General features: G+C 42.6%; 1 protein-coding gene across 1 annotated transcript; it reads right to left on the bottom strand.

Moving 5' to 3' along the window:
- Positions 1–5651: 5651 nt before the first annotated feature.
- Positions 5652–10494, bottom strand: LOC311501307 (formyl peptide receptor 2-like). Its single transcript, XM_084563034.1, has 2 exons — positions 9036–10494; positions 5652–8774 (listed from the first exon to the last, which is right to left on the bottom strand). Exons 1-2 carry the CDS (start codon positions 9213–9215, stop codon positions 7881–7883), a joined length of 1074 nt encoding a protein of 357 aa, XP_084419160.1. The 5' UTR covers positions 9216–10494; the 3' UTR covers positions 5652–7880.
- Between the last annotated feature and the right edge of the window lie 12007 nt (positions 10495–22501).

The following is a 22501-nucleotide window of genomic DNA, read 5'->3' as shown; positions in this document are numbered from 1 at the left end:
ATAATTACAGTTTACGGTCGGCAATTTATCTTAATCTTTAAAAATAATCCTAAACTCCATTATACTGGATGGGAAGCCTCTGCACTCTCAGCATTTGGTTTCATCCTGTCTTCCGTTCCTGCTGCCAAGAAGCAACATAGCATGATGCGTCCACCTTCGTGCTGCACTATGAGGATGCTATGAACCAGACTTAGTAGGAGCTCGGGATTTATTATTATTATTAATAATAATAATAATAATAATAATAATACATTTTATTTATAGCCGCTTTTCAAAGCACCCAAGGTCACCATACAAGTAAAACAGGGTTTAAAATACAAAAAAAAATAAAAAATAAAAATCTGACAGTCAGGGAGGGTATGCTTGCAGAAAAAGGTGGGTTTTGAGATGGGATTGAACCCAGTGTTAATTTCTTGACTCCCCAGAGAAGTCCATCTTTCTTTTGCAATAAAAGCCATAACACCGGTCTTTGTAGATGATTAACGAAACCGTGTGAAATTATGTTTTACATCAACCAAATCCAGCCAGGCGCACATTTCCAAAACATTTACGGATGGCAGCCTTAAAATAAATGTCAACATTTAGAAACAGAAAGTAAAATCAGGACTTTTATTTCTATTTTGGTCACTTAAATTCCAGAAGAACCTGATAACCAGATTAGATCTACCGATTAACCAAAACATGAAGACCTGGTGAAAAGGTTGAATCTGCTCACAGAGGGAAAACAAATGATGCACTCGCCGAAAAATGTAGTCCACACTGAGTTGGTTTGGTTTCTTGATAAATATGCTTTCCCACTGCAGACAGAAATATGACGCCTCATCCCTTTTTAAGATGAACATTACCATTTGCTTGAAATTGTTTTTCAAGGTGAAGGCCAAACAAAAAGTCTCCACCTGGATTTAACTAAGCAAAAAGATAGGAGCCTCCTATTGGATAATTACTGCATGGGTGATTATCTTTCAGCTGGCAACAAGTTATTTAACCCCAGCTGAGGCGATGAGTAGCTTCTCATTTCTTCAACAATCATGTCTAAAGACACATCCTGTAGTCGTGGACAAGATGTTAGTCTGTTTGAGAAGGGTCAAATCATTGGCATGCATCAAGCAGAGAAAACATCTAAGGAGATTGTAGAAACTACTAGTCCAGACCTTAACCCCATTGAGAATCTTTGGGATGTTCAGGAGAAGGCTTTGTGCAGTGGTCAGACTCTCCCATCATCAATACAAGCTCTTGGTGGAAAATGAATGCAACACTGGACGGAAATAAATCTGGTGACATTGCAGAAGCTTATCAAAACAATGCCACAGAAAATCCGGGCTGTATCAAAGGCGGTCCAACAAATTGTTTTTTTTTTTTTGGCCAGGAAGTGGACTTTAAACTAACGCCAAATACCAGAACCTTCATGAAGATAAGATTTAGCGTGGGCTTTTATACAAGAATGCATTAGTTCAACTCCAAGGAAGGGTTGGTCCTTTCTTTCCATGCGTGTAAGTACCTGACCTGGTTGAGCAGAACAATAAAGACCAGAAACAGTGATAAGAAGCTGGAATTTGTCTCAGATATGTTGAACCTTTTGTGGTGAAAAGTTCAAAACCAAAACAAACCAAAACAGCCATTGTGGCTAATCAGCTGTCTGACTACAATGAAACCATGTTAGTTTACCCTCATTTGAATGTTGATAAGGGCTCAGCAAACATCAATGCACTTAAATGAAAATAAATATGCCAGATTATAGCAACAATGCTAATTTGCATCTGTAGTCCCTGGGCAGGTAACACAAAGACATGATGAGACATAGGACAGGACAATAGATCACAATAAGAGCACATCACAAGGCGGTACGTTACCAAGAAGATGAAAGTCAATGGTTACCAGACTGGTTTGAGGTGAGTTTTGAAGGTTTGTAATGTGGGGCGCTCCCTTATGGAGAGTGAAAGACTGTTCTAAATTGTCCGTAGGTGTGAGTGTGAATGGTTGTTTGTATCTCAGTGTTAGCCCTGCTCCAGCCCCCTGGCGACCCTTCACAGGAACAACCGGTTACAGAAGATGAATGAATGAACATATTCACTGTATTACTTTTATTGTTGGAGTCCCAGATCCCTTTGAGCAGCACAGAGCAGAAATCAGTCTATTATCTCCACCTTGTGGTGTGTCATTGAATCAACAGGCATCAGAAGTCAGATCCCTTTCTTTTTGTTGTTTGTGTGTGCGTGCAGACTAAAGCTGTCAATGTGAGTCTGATAGAACCAGTTAAACTCATTTGTTTTTATTTATTTATTTGACAGGCACAGTGCACATCAATGAACATCTATTCAGACAGCAATGGATGTAAATATGCCAGATTATAGCAACAATGCTAATTTGCATCCACAGTCCCTACACAGGTAACACAAAAACATCACAATAAGAGCACATCACAAGGCGGTACATTACTAAGAAGATGAAAGTCAGTGGTTACCAGACTGGTTTGAGGTGAGTTTTGAAGGTTTGTAATGTGGGACACTCCCTTATGGAGAGTGGAAGACTGTTCCAGATCTTACGGGTCTTTACAGAAAGAGGATTTTGTCCAAAGGCTGTTTTTCTGTGTGGGACCTCACAGTCCCCTCTAGAGGAAGCCCTGGTCCTGAGACCGCTGTCTTAAGAAAGTCAGACATGGGAGGTGGAGCAAGTCCATGTAACACCTTGAACATCAAACAAGCAAATTTAAAAAGTTTAAAATTCTCGAAGCTCAATAAGTTGTACTTCTTTAAGATGTTACAGATGTGGAATGACGTGGTTTTTCTACCTTTAATGATTTTTTATAGAGTGACTCAATGATTTTTCATGTATTTACACCTGCCAGTGACCATTCAATGTAAAAACATTCTAGCAGCACCAACTGTTATGAAAGCTCGTATTTGTTTCAAACTGTTCAAATTGAATTTCACTGTATTTGATATTCTTTTCATGTGGTTCTTGAAACATAGTGTGGAATCAAGTGTCACACCAAGGTTCTTGAATTCAGAGACAATTTCTAGCTCCTGATGTTTCCTAGTTCTAGATAGCAGTGTGTGCACATGCAGTATGTCAAATTATGACACACTAAACTTTTCTTACGTGGACGCTAGAATTCCACTAACAATCGGAAACATAGAATAAACCTAACAACCTCAATCAGAAGGATCAGAGGGAGCTCTCAGTCAGACGTACATATCATGTTGTTGAGCTTTGAGTATTTTCTGAGTCCCTGTTTGGTTTTCCTTGCGTTTCCTGTTTTTAATTTTGAAAGCTTCTTTCATTGCTTGTTTCATTTCCTGTTTTACTTCCTGTCTGTGTTTTCCTATGATTACATGATGGGGCAGCACAGTGGTGTAGTGGTTAGCACTGATGCCTCACATGCAAGAAGATTCTGGGTTCCATCATGGCCGACTGGTTCCTTTCTGTGTGTAGTCTGCATGTTCTCCCTGTGTCTGCGTGGGTTCTCTCCAGGTTCTCCAGCTTCCTCCCACCGTCCAAAGACATGCTGGTTAGGTTCACTGGTGATTCTAAATTGGCCGTAGGTGTGAGTGTCTTTCTGTGTTAGCCCTGTTATATACGCCTCTAACCCAATGACAGCTGGGATACGCTCCAGCCCCCCCCCCCCCCCCCCCCGTCGTCTCACCTGTGCCTCGTTAGCCTATGTGTGGATATAAAGTCATGAATGTGTGTGCATGTCATGTCTCTTTGCTGAATCAGGTTGATGAGATGTTGTCACTCGTCAGGTTTAATACCTGGGGCAAATGGAAAACCAAAGCGAGCGTGGTGAGAGCAGGGATTCAAGTCTTTGGATTTTCATTAAAAACAAACACAAAAAAAAAAAACATGACACTTCTGTGTTGTTGTGGTTTTCACAGAACCAACTAGATCACATCCCTTTTCAAGTTCTTTTTTTTTTTTTTCTGTTTATAATATTTCAGCTTTTCAGAGGAAACGTTGGAGGCCGAGCTTCCAAAGAAAATAAATGACGGCATTAATTGAGCTTGGAGCAAACCCATTAACTTGAAGCGCTCTCGGATCCCACTCTTTCTTTAAAAGCTACCACCCAGAACAGTTTGAGTTAATTATGGCTTTCTCTTTAACTCATCTCGTTGTTGCTGAACGCTTATCTATCAGCTGGGGAGAAACCAACCCCGCATAAAACCCCCTGAAGACGTGTTCCTCTGTTCTCACTCAGCGTTAGTCAGCTCGTGTTAACTGAGGCTGTTATATTTATAAAGAACATGGAAAGGAAACATGCCACACTCCACCAACACCACCTCCACGTCCTCGCTGTCTGTCTGGTTCCTGTGTTTGCACTAAATCTTTCCACTGGATCTAAATTAGCATGTGAGCATTTATTCTTTTGACATATCTCTCTCTTTAGCATCTTGGCGCACCAGTTAATATGTCGCAGCCGTCTGAGTCGACACCTTCAGAAAAATGAAACCATTTACAAAGCCTTTATTTATTTCCACTTCCACTGCTTCTCTTATCAATCATGTTGCAGTATTTACAATTATTTTTTCTTTTACATATATTATACAGATATTATACAACCAAATGTTACAGCACAGCTCAACAGAAACGTCATAAAACCATAAGTAGGTCGTTTAAAAAGCTTAAATGTACAGCTTTGATTCATCTAACCCTCATTTTGACCTCTGTACACATGACAGACATGGCTAAAGTTAAACCATGCCTTCCTTTTTAAGGTCTCACTTCCCTGTCCCGTCCTTCTTGCAGCTCCAGACTCACAGTTCCACTTTTGCCTCTTTGACCTTAATTGCATGCACCAGCTGTTGACACATTTTTACAGCTGAGGAACTGTCTAATCTCAGTTTGAGAACTTTTATCTGGTCACATCTTCTCTGTAAAGTCAGCACTTTGAAACACGTAAAGATAAAATAAGCAAAAGCACTTTAAATAAATATTTCCATAAAACATTTGCCGTCCCGCTGCTGATATGGAGTTTACATAAATAAAGACTGAGTCGATACTTGTTAAATATGGTGACAGATAACGCAGCTCACAACGTCACACCTAACTTTTAAATAAATTACATCCTGTGAAGAAGGTTAAAAACTTTTCCTGTCTACTGTTCACACACCTGCTGCTGTCGTCTGATACTGTGTGGGTGTTAACCCTTGTAATGTGTTAGAAAGCTGCCCATGTCTTTTGACCCGTGGCTTAATACAGCCCAAAATCATCAAAGAACACTTCTTGTCAACCAGTTGTGTTTTTCACCTCATATCTAACTTGTTTTGCATTCATATCCATGTAAGCATTGTATTAAATGTTATTTTTTGGCCAAATATACCCTTTACCTTAGAATACACCACTCGTTTTCATTTGAAAAAATATTAAAATTCACTTTTTATCTTTGTTATAGTGAAGACAATGGACAGTTACTCCATCTGACTATCATAGATTAATATTAGAACATACCACCAAAAATAAATTACATGTGGAGTTTTATGTACTTAATATTACCTATATAATATTAACCATAGTGACATCTGTTGTGTTACGGGTCAAAACTGACCCGTACATATTTATACTTGGAACCAAACTTTATTTTGCTCAAAATTGCAAATGCAAATATAGTCTCTGGTTTGTTATATGTATGGCAAGTTTGTCATTTACACTGGGACCAACTGGTACCAGTTTGTTGTTTCCAATCCAGCTGTTGCACAACACCCTTCTACCTTCAATGTTTGTCATCTCAAGCAAGATGTTCTCAACATATGGTGGTATAAACAGCTCAAATGTTGTCTTGATGTCTTGAACATGTGACACAGCATATCTGGTAGGCGCTTCTTCATGATCATACTCAACGTCATCCTCATTCTCAGACACATCTTCCTCAATGTCACTTTGGTTTCTGTCTTCATCCGTTTGTGGAGTGGGGGATGAAATATCATCATTTTTGTATTTGAAGACCTCTCTTTGAGCATCTTTGTCCCCAACGATGCTTAAGGAGACGTGGAAGAGGGGTGGAAGGGTGGTGGAGGGTCTGGTAGGGTGGTGTGTGGTGTGGAGAGTGTAAATTGAGCCAAATTTGATCCACACAGCAACCCAAAACTTTTTAAATGATGCATGGATGCCTGCAACTACCAATATTCTTGGCGGGTCATTTTTGACACCACAGATGTCACTTTTTATTATTTTTTTTATTTTTTATTTTTTAGAGGCTTTTAGAATTTACTAAAATGGTGAAAAACTATTTTGTTGTGTTAAGATAGATGTTCCTGAGGATATCATGAAGCCTTGTTCCAGTAAAAACAAGGAAACTGTACTTTTTACATATTTTAAATGGTAAACGTAAATTTACACCTGTTCTAATCCTGTGCTATTTATAACCCTTTTAAAACACACAAGGTCACCTTACATAAAACATCATTAAGAATAAAACATACCATGCAATGGCATATAAGCAGATTACAGTACATAACAATGAGTAGGTTAGATGGAGTAAGCTATTTTAAAAAGATGTGTTTTGAGGATCTGGATTTAAAACATGTCAGAGAGTCTATGTTTTGCACGTCAGGTGGGAGAATGTTCCAAAGGTGTGGAGCTGAGCGACCGAATGCTCTAGAACCCATGGTGGACAGCTGGGCAGGTGGTGCAATAAGTTGGGTGGCTGAGGAGGATCTGAGAGTACGGCAGGGTTCGTATAATTTGAGAACGTCTGTGAAGGTTCTCAGTCATCCAGGTTATGGTATATCCAAAAAGCAAAGTGAACTCTACAAGTCCAGTTGCCTTTTTAAACACATTTTGGATATAATTGGAGAAGTTCACACAGATTTGAAGGAGCTTGGTTGTGAAGGCTCTTGAAGGTTAGTAGCAGGATCTTGTATTCAGTGCGGGATTTTATTGGAAGCCAGTGGAGCTGCTGAAGAACTGGGGTGATGTGGTCCATGGAGGGAGTTCTGGTGATGATACGGGCTGCAGCGTTTTGGACTAGTTGAAGTTTGTGGAGACACTACAAAGTAAACTGTAATGGACAACTGCATCAGAACATCTCAAGAACTGCACCTCTTGTGTGGTGTTCCTGGTTCCTGATCCAAAATGGTTCAAGGAAGATAAAAGAACCAGAGACATGGGTCACGGTTGGCCGAAGATCACTGATGCATGTTGAAAGCAAAGGCTGACCCTTGTGGTCTAATCCAACAGACGAGCTCCTGTAGCTCCAACGTTAATGCTGGTTCTGACAGAAAGGAGTCAGAACACAGTTTGTTTTCTATGGGGCTGCGTAGCTGCAGACCAGTCAGGGTGGATCCATGGAGTCCCCACTTCACAATGTGCAGGACTCAAAGGATCTGCTGCTAACATCTTGGTACCAGATACCCAAGCACATCTTCAGAAGTCTAGAGGAGTCCATGCCTCGACAGGTCATGGCTGTTTTGTGGTGGCATAAAGTTAAATTCTTCAAGTTCAGACTCTGGGGGGCGGTGGGAAACATGACGTGTCATTCTGGAATTAGGACAGCAGCGTACTTGAAATGAATTCTGGGATATGTAGCTATACCAAGTCCACACGTGTTACCTCCCGATGCAAGCTCTACAAAACAGGTGGGGCCAGAACCTACCCAGGTGTTTGGACTGTATTTGGTCAGATTTTGGTGTACTTTGAATTGGAACAGAACTTGGGCAGAAACAGAAAACTTGGTAGTTTGTGTCCTGACAAACCTGCATAATGGTGCAGGTGCGTTTGCTCAGTTCATTCGTTAAATATCCTTCAGTTGAGATGTTTGTGCTGGAAAAGAAAACCACTATTGACTGAAGAAGAGGAGATTAAATGAGATTTAATGAGATTCACTCTGGTTCTGGATCTGTGACAAAAGCTAAATCTTAAGTGGGGTTAAAACTTCTAAGAGAGAGTTAAACGTTAGCTACGTTCACTGATGTCTGATTCCGTCCTGCCACCACAATGGTGCTGTGCCTCGTCCCGGTGCTGTCGTCCAGAGAGCGCTCATTGGACTGGGTCGTCTGTCCGTCCCCCTCGTCTGCCAGAGCCCTCTTGTAGACGCCCATCAGACTCTGCCTGAACCGCCCCCTCACGTCCAGCCCCATGCAGAAGTACAACAGCGGGTTCACGCAGCTGTTAAAGTAGGCCACGCCCTTCGCAACGGGGTGCCAGATTTTCACCACCACGTTCTTGCTGTCCACCATCTTCACCAGCAGGAGGCAGTGGTACGGCGCCCAGCACAGGAAGAACGCTATCACCAGCGATGCCAGTATACGCAGAGGACGATGCTTCCCTGACAGGCGAGTGCGTCGGATGCCAATGCCGGCCAGGATGTAGCAGATGAGGATGACCGTGAAGGGCAGCATGAAGCCGCACAGGAAGCGGATGGAGTAGAGGGCGACCTTGGTCTTGTTGTCCCCCTCTGTCGCCTCCTTCACTTCCAAAGAACACTTGGTCAGGTTGTTCTTCCCCACGTAGACTTGGCGGTAGATGAAGTAAGGGGTGCTTAAGAGGGCTGCTGCGGCCCAGACGCAGACGGCCACCACCCTGGCGGCACACAGGGTGCGTCGGCGCTTCGCGAAGACGGGCTGCCAGACGCAGAGCGCCCGGTCCAGGCTGATCACGGCCAGCAGGAAGACAGAGCAGAACATGTTGCCGTATTTGAAGAAGCCGTTGAACTTGCAGAGGAAGACGCCGAAAGGCCAGTAGTCGAAGAAGAGCTTCTTTAAGAGGGAGAAGACTCGTGTGAAGGAGAAGATCAGGTCTGCTATCGCCAGATTCACCAGCCACACGTTGGTGACCTTCGGCTGAGGAGGAAAAAGAAACAGGAAAAAGAAACAAAGGAAGGGTTAGGGTTACGCCCTTAAATACCAGTATCCCAGTTACTCATTACTTTTGCACAGCTGTCTGCACTTATTTCATTTAATTTGACTGTTGCTTTACCAAAAACCTTCACCTCTAACTTATGCAAGCGAAACGCATTGCGTCATGACTGAAACTGCCGGCAGAGATTCAAAATTTGCACAAGATGGTGCCTATAGAAGCCATTTTAAAACCCGTGAAACCACCTTGAGCTTGAATCCGGCCACCCAGATCACCACAGCGTTCCCCGTGATGCCGAGCACCACGGTCAGTGTGTAGAGGACGATGCTGATGTTGTCCATGACGGCGTCGATGTCCACCTTTGTCCCGTGGTCATCCTTGGTGGACTTGAGCACGTGTGTGGACAGAGAGGCGTTGGCAGACATCGTGTTGCTGGAAAAGAAAGAAGTCCCGTTAGTTGTAGAACTAACGGAACTTGTTCATACTCGACACAAACAAAATGCACGAGTTAAAACCAGTTTTTATCCGATGACAAGACACAAAAAGCGTTTTGTACGGCCATTACTTGATATAATCATTCCTTGCTCTGCTTCCACACTGCTCTGAGCACCATTTGAGTTAGTATCTCAGTCAGTATCTCGAGGCTGTTTCCTGTTACACCTTTTCTACAATTTGTTCCTTTAGACACGTACGTTTTTTTTTCTAATCACGAGCTTTCATGTTCATATGATGCTGTGAAAAATAGACTTCAGACTGGATGAGTGAGCTGGATGTGATGTGATGTCCAGAATGAGTCAGATATGCCCAGAGGAGTCACTGTCTGAGAATATGCCAAAGGGCCTGTCTTAAAAATACAAAACGGATGCACAAAAGATGGGATCATCCTGCATGCAGACAACACAGGTCTGATCTAAAATGTATAACTGCTGACCAGCAGCTGAGGAAAGCTGAGAGTGAAAAACGATTTGTTCTGCCGGGTTTGCAGGAGTTTGCAGATTAATATTGTCCAGATCGTGACATTTGATTAAATTACTGACAAAAAAAAGGTCCCACACTCTAATATTTCGTTGGACCTCCTTTAGCTTTGACTACAGCACACATTCTCTGTGGCATTGTTTCCATAAGCTTCTCCAATGTCACCAGATTTATTTCCATCCAGTGTTTCATTCATTTTCCACCAAGATCTTGTATTGATGGTGGGAGAGTCTGACCACTGCACAAAGTCTTCTCCAGCACATCCCAAAGATTCTCAATGGGGTTAAGGTCTGGACTCTGTGGTGGCCAATCCATGTGTGGACATGATGTCTCATGCACCCTGAACCACTCTTTCACAATCTGAGCCCCATGAATCCTGGCATTGTCATCTTGGAATATGATCCATTGATGGAATAACCTGGTCATTCAGTATATTCAGGTAGTCAGCTGACGTCATTCTTTGGACACATAATGTTGCTGAACCTAGACCTGAGCAACTGCAGCAACCCCAGATCATAGCACTGCCCCCACAGGCTTGTACAGTAGACACTAGGCATGATGGGTGCATCACTTCATCTGCCTCTCTTCTTACCCTGATGCTTCTCCACTCTCCTTCCAGTTTTTAATAATGCGTTGGACAGTTCTTAACCCTTAGATGTTTTCTCTGCTTGGTGAATGCCAATGATTTGACCCTTCTCAAACATCTTTTCCACAACCACAGGATGTGTCTTTAGACATGGTTGTTGAAGAAATGAGAAGCTACTCATTGCATCAGTTGGGGTTAAATAACTTGTTGTCAGCTGAGAGATAATCACCCATGCAGTAATTATCCAATGGGAGGCTCCTACTTATTTGATGAGTTAAATCCAGGTGGAGACTTTTTTTTTGGCCAGGCAGTGTTTTTAGGGCGTTTCACGATACTGTATGTGAAATAAAACATCGTTATGAAAGCTAAGGCATCTTCCTACAGTAGGAGATGTTATGATTATTATTACTAACAGGTTGGGTTATCCTCTAAAGACACAGGGATGTCAAACTTCTTATAGAAACAGAAAAGCCTTTATTGCGTGATATAATGAAATTGCAAAATACAAACACATATGAAATACTCTACAACATGCAGTCACAAATTATTTATAGTCACTAGTGTGTTTATTAAGGGACTGGATGGCTTTGAGGGAGAAATTGTTCAATAGTCTGGTGTTGCAAACTTATGTCAAACTTCTTCTTCTTCTCTGCAGATTTCTGGGTATTTGTTTTGTTTGTCTTCTCACACACGATCGGAGGCGACTCTAAGACGACGTCCCTGTCTGTGCGCCAATCTTATCTCATCTTATAAGTAAAGTGTGATGAAGTGTCTGACGCGATGACAACGAATATAACTCATAGAAAATCAAGATAAACGTGCTCGCTGCCACTTTTCTGAGAACAGTTTCCTGGGGGGGATAATAAGACAGTTGGTCTCGTGCTAATCTGATCAAAGAACTGCAGAAGCTCAGCACAAAAGCAGAAATGGTGACACGCCAATCCACCAGTTATAAAAACCATGTCTGTGGAGCAGATGTACAGTAAGTCTGATAATTTTTACTTTATACCTTTTAAATTATTCAGGCAGAAACAAAATCCGGTGTGTCATAAAAACCGTGATATTAAATAATAATAATGATAATTACTTCTGAATGATTTTATTCTTATTTTACAGTGACACATGCGGCGGTTTACCAGGAGGAAATTCACCTCCCAACCACAGACTTACGAAGACACGAGACGGATGAAAACAAGCTCTGATAAGGTGTCACAGGTGTTTCCCATCTCAGAACCCTTTTCACAGTTCTGGTCGTCATTCTCGTCACACTTTACTCATCACTGTAAAGTTTCTTTTTGCTTCAGACCAAAACAACAAGCCTGGAGACGTTTTTATCTCTGCATCTCTTTTTATCTCTATCTCGGCATTCAGCTCAGACTTCACTCTGCAGTGAAATGTGATGTTAACGATGGCTGAATTATATTTTAGCTGCACATTATGACTCATAGTCACACCACCATTGCTTGCTAGAGCCGTAAAGAGGAAGGAGCGATCACGATGTTACCACCTGAGCTACTCCTGCAATGACGAGTCCTATTTTAAGTAGTAATTTAAGTATTAGTAGCTGCCAGTGGCCTAAACTTACATTTTAATATTTTCCCATTAATTTTATTAAATTATTCCCAATAGTCTGTCTCTTGGCTCAAAGAAATCTGCCTTCACAATTAAAACTGCAGGAGTCTTAAGCTTGAAACACATTGTAATGATTCCTTTAACCAATCACATTTCAAGTTAGGCCTTCTCTGTGGGATATGGTGGCATCTGCATTTTCACGTCCTCTGATTGGACGGTCAGAGAACCGCTCCGTTTAAGCCAAGCTAGCGGTTAATGTTCATCTGTTGCGAGCTGCACAAGCAAATCGTCACCGTTGACGTTTTGATAGCTATTTGTTGAACTCACGATGGCGTAAGGAGACGCTATCGATTAGGTTGCAGATCTTCTTAGAGAGACATTTTCAACTTTGAAGGAAAAGCTGGTTATTGTGAGGAAAGGCCACCCAAACCCAGAGCTAGCTAGCCAAACCCAGCCGGAAAAGCTTTCAGGTCAGCAACTATGAGCGCTACCCTTGGCTGACAGGCTCGGAAGAAGTTGTTTTTTTAAGTTCTGTTGAGTAAAATATATTATATTTACATCTTTTATGTGTATTTTTGTCTTTTTATTGGGTTGACATGCTGGATTTGACGTATATCGCGCTGGTGGCTGCAGTGAGTGAGAGGAGACTTGTTCTAAATGAGTTTCTTGCTTGAGTAATGACATTCGTCTCTCTATATGAGACACTCGTCTACGATGCAACATCCTGTGCCTATGTTGTTAATAGTTTCTACTGCAGTGGTGCCATAACGATTGTCTTAAGAGGTTGGAGGTCATTGAAGGGCTAAGTGGAAAATGCACGGCCTTCCACTGGTAGCTATAGAGCTCCTTTAAAGATGGAAATGAAATGTATGCAAAGCTGCGGTATTAGAAATAGAAACAGACAAGTCTTTATTGTCAGTGTACGCATGGTACAACAGAATTGCAAAATAGAAACACACTTGAAATACTCCACAACATGCACTCACAAACAGTCCCACTCACACACAGATCAAGGCCGTAATTGAGCCATTGAGCTGCTGAGGTCAGGAGGTCAAACAGGTGGTGGCTGAGGTGAGAAGAGTTCTTGAGAGGTTGCAGGTGTCTCTGATGTCATGGTTTCAAGTTATTTTTATTCAGGACTTTCAGTAAATGTGCAGTCGCTGCCGTATCTTCTTCACAACAGCTGTGGTGTGAATCAACCAGGAGAGATTGTCGTCAGAGATGTGGGTTTCCCTTTACCCTTTCCAAATCGTGTAGTAAATATAGATAAACTGATTTTCTGCAATACTGGAACAATCCTTTAGCTTCTGGAGTGTAGCAACACGAGTATGTGAAATCTACTGAAGCAATAAAGTCACAGCAGCAGCTTTCAGGATCTATATCTACGCTAGCATCACGATTTTAGAGAACGTGACATTGGTCTGTTGCTCTGTATGTCATGACTTAATACATCAAGGTGGACTTCTCTAAAATGTGCAGACACCCTTAATCGTTTGCAAGTTTGTTTCTTTCCCCTCAACAATTTTCTTTTTTGGGAACACACGATTTTAAAATCTTACCATAAATATTATGCCGTGTTAATAAAAATCCCCATAGACCTCAAGTATTACTCAGCACACTGCTGTTACTGCCACCCCTCTTCCAACTACCGAGACTTGTGAGATGTTTCTGAATTTCTTCCTTAACAATATTAAATCTAACATCTCACCCCCAGATTCTGATAATTCAGAGCCACCTCATCCAGCTAGCCGCCTCCAACAGTTTCACCCTAGAGGCGGCTGGCTTTCAGCCTACTTATTGAGCCTCAGATATCATTCCATCTTGCCTCTTCAAGGAAGTCTTCATCGCAATCTGCCCCCTGATCCTGGCCGTAATTAACAACTGTTTAAATAATGTTTCTGTCCCTGCCAGTTTTAAACATGTAACTGTACAACTGCTACTAAAAAAACAGCCTAGACCCCAATGACTACAATAACTACAGACCCATTTGTCTTCTCCCAGATCTCCTCATATCTGACCTTAATTCTTACATTTTGTCTTAGTAAGTTGGCCACCATTCTTAAATCAAGTTTTAGTGAGTCTAGAAACAAGTAAAATGTGCTTAAGGCATAGCTGAACTTAAATCTGCTATAAACTACTTTTATTACTTAATTACCTAAGTTTTCAACTTAAACCAGACTGCGCCAGCTCACTTCAAAACCTCTCTGACTGTCTCAATGACATCAAACACTGGACGGCAAGAAACTTCCTTCAGGTTAAGTGCCTCGGTCAGTAAGTTAAACATCTCATTGGGGCCCATGTCTGTGAACCTGCACTCAGAAATTAAAAATCTTGGTGTTTTCTTGGATTCCTCTCTGAATTCTAAGAGGCAAGTGAATTGTGTGGTGAAAGGAAGTTTTTTTTTTATCACCAAATTAAAGCCGTTTTTATCTTGGAAGGACCTGGAAACAGTTATCCATGCTCTTATAACCTCCCGGCTTGACTACTGCAACTCCTTATATACAGGATTGACCCATTCCACCCTTTCTGGGCTGCATCACTCCAGTTTTGGCCCAACTGCATTGGCTCCCTGTGAAGTACAGAGTCGATTCTAAAATCTTACTATTTGTTTTTAAAGCCCTAAAGAGTTTAGCTCCACAGTACATCTAGGACATGCTAATTCCATATTCAGCCCCCAGGTCACTAAGGTCATCCTCACAACTTTCAATCCCTAACTCTCGCATTAAATCGAAAGGTGACTTCTCAGTTGCCTCTCCAAAACTCTAGGATAGTCTTCCATCCCACATTAAGTCCTGCTCCACTATCGACTGTTTTAAATCGACTGTTTGCTTTTAGTTCGGTCTGAGGTTGCCCTATGGTTACTCTGTCTGGTTTATTTTATTATTTTGGCTGACTGGGAAGCTCTTGGGGTCAACTTGACTTGACTTGACAGCTCTTCTCAACGTCTTTTCTCGTGTCCGATTTCCCGCGGACACATTCCTGCAAATTTAACATCTGACATCTTCTTCAATCGCTTCTTTCAACCTTCCCTTACCATATACGGAGTTGATAAAGAGTTATGTTCGTCTATCTGCACAACACATTTCATCGACCAGTGTTGATCGAGCCCAACCCGCCCCCTTGGTTCACAGCCCGTGGAGTTTCCTCAGAATCTGGACTCGGATAAACAAGAATTTTTGGAGAATGCATTAACCACAACATTCCCACTTCAGTCAGCGACCTCTGGGATGCACATTAGTGGATGCACTCCTCTCCCTCTGCGTTTCCTGTTTGCTTCTCCGCTTTGAACTAATATGCAAAATAGACGCAGTGTGCAGGATCGATCACCAGAAGGCAGATAAGAATGAAAGACCAAGACTTAATGAATGTAGGATGAGGATGAGCTGATTGGAATGACGAGGCAGTAGAGAAGTTTTAAATTGTGCAAAACACAATCACGTCAATCCAAGAAAATTTATAAATGATATGAGCAAATTCTCATCACTGTCCCTGGATTGATTTAAAAGATTTCACTTGTCTCACCTTATCTGAAGTTATCCACCTGCTTTAATACAATAAAGCTTCTGCTAAAACTGTAAAGATAATAAAGTTATTAAAGGAAAATACGTGTAACAGAACAGGAGGCAGTTTCCTGAAATACAAGTTTTATTTGCAGCCACGTTTCTGACCACATTCAGCTTTAGCCTTGAATGTAAGCTCAGGTTTTGACAATCCATCTGCCTCATAAATGCAAATAAATCTTGCTGCTAAAACAAGTTAGCATCTCTAAAAATGGGTCCAACTCAAACAATAAACCCCAATAAAGTGAACCCACCATTAACCACTGGAAAGAATAGGGGTTTTTGCGCACTCTCTTCCTCTGGGACAACTGAAACTGCATTTTTCTCATGAATAACTACCCGTAGGTGAACAAGCAAATGTTTGAATCAACTGGAAGTACCAGACACTTGAACACAGATCATTATCAGAATACCACAGAAGAGGTGCGACGACGTCTGAAACCACTGCAGATGACTTGAACAGCAGCTCACCACAAACTCAGTTTCAGCTCCGGGTTCTGCTTCACTTCTAACAACTTGCTGGGTAACATGCATGAGTCCAACCACCAGAGCCAAACTGGTCTACTCTTAAACGTCATAAACAAATGTCTGAAGCTAGCTGGACTAAAGTAGACCAAAGATATAAAACCATGTGTCAAAGAATTATGAATAAGAAGCAAGCAGACATTTGAACTTTTCTACACTGATGCAATCGACCACAGTTTTAGTTCATACTTTAGGAACAGGAACAAGTAGTTTGCATGTTGGTGCACAATGACTTAGGTTTGTGGTTCTCGAAGTTTGAACTTCTTATTTTATTTTATCAGGGATGTTATTGTAAAGCAGGATGCAACTACGTCATCATTTAAAAGCTTCAATCACCAGGTTAGTGTTAGTGTGAGCTGTGGAGCGCTTCCTGTTTCTAATAATCTACAAATTATTTTACAAAACTGAGTGTAAAGATCCTTCCAGGGGGTTGGGAGTCACGCTTGACATGGATAATAAAGTAAAGAAAAAGTTAAAAACGTGACTGCAGTTTGACTTTTTCCGAATGTTTACGTTTAGAAATTGACCAATGATCTGAAAGGCAGTGGTGAATGATTAGAAGAAGGTCACTGAGGCGAAGGTTTAAAAAGAATTAACTTAAATAATCTGCCGTGATGTATTTTCTGCATTTATTCCACTTTTTGCATTTTGCCATCGTCCTTATATTAAGTGACTCAAAGTGTGAATAAACAACCGACCACAGCCTGCAGAAATGCACATTCTCCTACTTTCTGCTGCGTCTTGATCTTTATCTCAAGCTACAGTCAGAGTGTTTGATGGCATACAGTTGTCTGTCTTACCGCGGTTTTCTCTGGCACCACTAGTGTGGAAGCGATTCCCCGCAACAACTGTGCCGCCTACAGACTATGACTGTGCAAAACAAACAACACTGTCTGAGCAAGGAAAAAAAGTCGCCTCCTGGCTTCAACAAAGCAAATAGGTATGAGCTTTCTATTGGATAACTGGCAACAAGTTATTTAACCCCAACTGATGCAATGAGTAGCTTCTCATTTCTTAAACAACCATGTCTAAAGACACATCCTGTGGTTGTGGAAAAGATGTTTGAGAAGGGTCAAATCACTGGCATGCATCAAGCAGAGAAAACATCTAAGGAGATTGTAGAAACTACTAAAACTGGGTTAAGAACTGTCCAACGCATTATTAAAAACTGGAAGGATAGTGGAGAACCATCAGGGTAAGAAGAGAGGCAGATGAAGTGATGCACCCATCATGCCTAGTGTCTACTGTACAAGCCTGTGGGGGCAGTGCTATGATCTGGGGTTGCTGCAGTTGCTCAGGTCTAGGTTCAGCAACATTATGTGTCCAAAGAATGAGGTCAGCTGACTACCTGAATATACTGAATGACCAGGTTATTCCATCAATGGATCAAATTCCAAGATGACAATGCCAGGATTCATGGGGCTCAGATTGTGAAAGAGTGGTTCAGGGTGCATGAGACATCATTGTCACACATGGATTGGCCACCACAGAGTCCAGACCTTAACCCCATTGAGAATCTTTGGGATGTGCTGGAGAAGGCTTTGTGCAGTGGTCAGACTCTCCCATCATCAATACAAGATCTTGGTGAAAAATGAATGCAACACTGGATGGAAATAAATCTGGTGACATTGCAGGAGCATACCACAGAGAATGTGTGCTGTAATCAAAGCTGAAGGCGGTCCAACAAAATATTAGCTTGCAGGATTTTTTTTTTTTTGTCAGTAATTTAATAAACAAATGTCACAATCTGCACAATATTAATCTGTAAACTCCTGCAAACCTGCTGCAGCAACAAAACCTTTTAGGATTTCAGATATCAAGTTTTGTATTTTTTAAACTTTGTCTTATTACAGCTACAGGAACATGTTCAGGCATACATGTAAGAAAATTTAGAAAGTGATCATAAGTCTTACCTGTCCATGTCTCACTGATATCTCAGCCCTGAGGTCGACTGCTTCAGTCTCAGTGGTCGGAGGCAGAAGTGGAGATGCATCTTCTGATGGGTGTTATTTGTGTCCTCTGTTTAACACACACACACAAACATGCACACACACACAAACATGCACACATCTCTGTCTTTGAAACGTCCCAGCTGTAACCTTTACCCTAAAAGTCTTAACGGAGTTTAACCTTCAAAAACACCGTGTGGTCCAGAAAGTAACGACCCCGCCATGTCAATATTCTGCAAGAATTTGTCTCCAACAACTAAATAACAGCAAGAACACACACACACACACACACACACACTTCCCCTCTCATGTCATGTGTCTGGCTTCGTCTTCCTTTCTGCACAGCTGCTTCTCTTTTTTTCTCTCACAGCCACACTCACTCTGTATCCTTGGTCCTTGTAACACACACACACACACACACACACACACACACACACATGCATGCATAAACACACACAGAGCGGATGACCAATACATTAATCAGAGTTATTACTTTCCCCTTCAGACTGCACGGCCAGTCACATTGCTCCAGACTGAGTCTATGAATGACCGTGTGTTATCAACTAAAGTAAAGTCACGCAGGTTGGACACAAACAAAAACTGTTTTCTACCAAAAATACCTCTATTTTCTTTTTTTTTCTTTTTTTTTTTTGTTGTTTGTTATTCAAAGATGACCGTGGCTTTACTTCACATGTGGTGAACTGATCTGTTTGTTAGAAACCGGGTGTGGTCTGACGTATTTCTACTGAACGAGGTTTCTACTGAACTGCTGATGCAGCAAACGATCGGTAATAAGTAAAGAATGGTTTGTGAGTTTATTGGCAAATATTGGTAACTTTGGTAAATCTGATAAAAAGAAGAGGAATCTTTGGGTTTATGATCATTAACTTGTTCTTCAAATGTGCAAAAAAAAGGCGTTCACATCGAGCCAGTTTAATAAATAATAAGAGAAAACGTCTGAGTTTAACCGCTTTGTCGGATTAAAAGGATGATTTTAAAGACGCCTTTAAAAAGACGATATATCTGTATAGATCTAAAACCAAAACCAAAACCAGGCTGCAAAAGATAATGTGCAATAATGGACTTCCTCCTTCAGCTGTCACCTTGGGTCCACGTGGCAAAAAGTTACGACAGGAAGATCATTTTCTCTCGAAAGCAGAAGAAACAAACGGGCCTGTGAACAACACCGAAGCTTTTTCTCTGCACATGTTTTATGTTGAAACACCCAGCGTGAATCTTCATGTTCTCAAAGTTAAAAGCCGCAAGTGTTTTCAGTTTTATTGTGCAGGTATAAATATATGGCGTGGCACAGTGGTGTGGTGGTTACCACTGATGCCTCACAGCAAGAGGAACACATACGTCCAGCTGCAGGCAACATGCAAGCTTTAACAGTTACAAACAGAAACTGATGAGTTTGCAGCGTCAAACTTGCAGGAATTAAATACTAAAATATGAATTGTTGACACATATCTTTATGAATGCACAATGATTTTGTTTAATGTTCTTAAATACAAATAGAAAAAGTCGTTTAAAGCTCTTTGTGTCTCTGGATGGAGAAACTCTGAGAAACTGAAACTGAATCAGTTAAGTCTGAAAGCTACACGTGTTGAAAGTGAAACAACAATAAGGGCATCTCTGGTTCTGCTGAATCCATGCTATGGTTTATTTTGGAAATGACTGTTTCGTAGCACTGATGCCTTGCAGCAAGAAGGTTCTGGGTTCTAATCCATCGTCCTGACTGGTTCCTTTCTGTGTGAAGTTTGCATGTTCTCCCTGTGTCTGCGTGGGTTCTCTCCAGGTTCTCCAGCTTCCTCCCACCGTCCAAAGACATGCTGGTTAGGTTCACTGGTGATTCTAAATTGGCCGTAGATGTCTCACCCACCTCTCGCTGGGATAGGCTCCAGCCCCCCTGCAACCCTCCAAGTGGCTACAAATGAAAGAATATAAATAAATGTAAATGCAGATGTTTGCATGTGGAGGGCGCTAGGTATTTAATTAAGGTGGTTTCATTTCTGTGGAGGACTAGATTAGGCGCCGTCTGTCTGTCTGTCTGTCTACTCCTGCTTGTGCTGCCCTCTAGTGTCCTAAAGTGAATTAGCTTTTGAGGGTTCCCTCTTGTTTTTAAGCTTTGTTAAATGTTTCTTTCTCTCATAATTAAACCGTGTCCCCAGAAGCATCCTGCATGGGGGGTGCTCCGGGAGTATGGGGTGGATGGTTCTTTACTAAGGACCATTCAGTCCCTGTATCAAAGGAGTGCGAGTTCGGTCCGTGTAGCCGGTAGTACGTCGGACCTGTTCCCAGTGAGGTTCATAATCTTTATGGACAGAATTTCTAGGCGCAGCCGGGTGAGGGAGGGTGTCAGGTTCGGTGATCGGAGGATCTCGTCCCTGCTTTTTGAGGATGATGTGGTCCTCTTAGCTTCATCGAACAACGACCTCTAACTCTTGCTGGGGCGGTTCGCAGCCGAGTGCGAAGCGGCTGGGATGAAGATCAGCACCTCCACGTCTGAGGCCGTGGTCCTCAGTCGGAAAAGGGTGGATTGCCCACTCCGGGTCGGGGAGGAGGTCCTGCCTCAAGTGGAGGAGTTCAAGTATCTCGGGGTCTTGTTCATGAGTGAAGGTAGGAGGGAGCAGAAGATCGACAGGCGGATCGGAGTGACATCTGCAGTGATGCTTAACCGGTCGGTCGTGGTGAAGAGAGAGCTAAGTCGAAAGGCGAAGCTCTCGATTTACCGGTCGACCTACGTTCCAATTCTCACCTATGGTCATGAACTTTGGGTAATGACCGAAAGAACAAGATTGCGAATACAAGCGGCCAAAATGAGATTCCTTCGCAGGGTGGCCGGGCTCAGCCTTAGAGATAGGGTAAGGAGCTCGGACATACGGGAGGAGCTCAGAGTAGAGCCGCTGCTCCTCCACGTCGAGAGGTCAGTTGAGGTGGCTAGGGCATCTGGTAAGGATGCCTCCCGGACGCCACCCAGGAGAGGTGTTTCGGGCATGTCCCACCAGAAGGAGACCTTGGGGCCGACCCAGGGCACAATGGAGGGATTATATCTCTCGTCTGGCCTGGGAATGCCTGGGGGTTCCTCCAGAGGAGCTGGCTGAAGTGGCTGGGGTGGCTGTCTGGGCTTCCCTGCTGAAGCTGCTGCCCCCGTGACCCGGACCCGGATAACTCATATGCCACCCTAACTCATACTCTGTTCTGTGTAATCTCTTTTTATAGGTGCATTGTCTCCAAAGTCCACATATGCACTTTATGTATTGTCCTCAGGCCTGTGTCTTCATGCAGCTCCATGGTCCTGGAGGAACGTCCTCTCATCTCACTATGTCCTGCACCGGCTGTACCTACCTTTGACCTTTCATCAACATTATCTTATAAAGATACACATAAACTGTGAAAGTTGGGTCAATGGTTCAATCCCCTCCATGTCTGGGACACCTTGAGCAAAGACCAAACTTGCTCTAACATGCAGCAGCTTTAGTTTTCCCTGTAAGTTCAATCATTTGAGCCCCCCTCCTCCTCCTCCTCCTCTTCCTCCTCCTCCTCCTTTTTCCCGGCTCCATATGACAGCTACCACCATTAAGACGCTCTGTACATTTCAGTATTTATTCTGGCACGTCCTGACCTCCATGTATCAGCCCTTCAAAGCACAGAATTAATGCAGTCTTTCACAATCAATCATTTTCTTTCCCTGACAGACCCTCTATGAGTCAGCGCGTCCCGCTCCGTCCGGGGGCCCTGTAGGCCTCGGGACGGCTCCAGACAGGAGCAGACAGAAATGCTGCAGGAGGTGAATCACTCACTCACTCGTTCATCCACTCATTCATTCATGACAGGTGAAGCTGGTGCCAGATTTTGTGTCAACACTGGGCTCCTACTAGAGAAGGAAATCGTTAAAGAGGTGCGCAAAAGAGTTTCTGTCGGAGGAACGCAGTCTGGTCTGGTAGGGAGTGTTTATGGCTGCAGGACAACGTGGGTGGGGGTGGAATGGGTGAGGTCACCGATCAGGCATAACATTCCTAATATTGTGCGGGTCTCCTTTGTGGACTCATCAGAGAATGGACATGGGCCTTCTAAGGGTGTCCTGTGGTGTCTGGCAACAGAATGATGTTAGTGGGGGGCTTTGAGGGGAGGGGCCTCTGTGGATCATCCCACAGCTCCTGCTGGGGATGGCTGCTGCCATCAAGGAGTGTCATTGCTATGGGGTGGGGGTGCCTGGTCTGGTCTAGGTGGGTGCTACAAGTCTAAGGAACATCTACATGAATGAATGGCAGGTCCAGAAGTTTCCCAGCAGAACACTGTACTGTCACAAGATGGTTAAAATGTTATTCACTTCTCATGGTCATAATGTTGTGGCTGATCTCTGTATATAGTTTAAACTCTTTGTTTCTGTTTATTTTTTCTTATTTTTTTAAGCAGAACTTTGATGTATAGATGTTGGACGTCCACAGGGACCTTCAACGCCTCAGATGTCTTCTACATTCAGAGCATTGTCTGCTCTGTTTCCTCTCTGCTGACAAAAGAGGGCAGCACCAAACCATCTG

This window comes from Chelon labrosus (assembly GCF_963514085.1).
Source record: "Chelon labrosus genome assembly, chromosome: 16".
Lineage (NCBI taxonomy): Eukaryota > Metazoa > Chordata > Actinopteri > Mugiliformes > Mugilidae > Chelon > Chelon labrosus.
Note: the sequence above shows the minus strand (reverse complement) of the source record. Positions and strands in the feature narration are given on the sequence as shown.

Bases quoted from the DNA above. Each gene is read 5' to 3' on its own strand.
- LOC311501307 (XM_084563034.1), bottom strand. From the start codon at position 9,215: ATGTCTGCCAACGCCTCTCTGTCCACACACGTGCTCAAGTCCACCAAG. The intron at 8,775-9,035 runs GTGGTTTCACGG...TTTCCTCCTCAG, and splicing joins TGGCCGGATTCAAGCTCAAG to CCGAAGGTCACCAACGTGTG.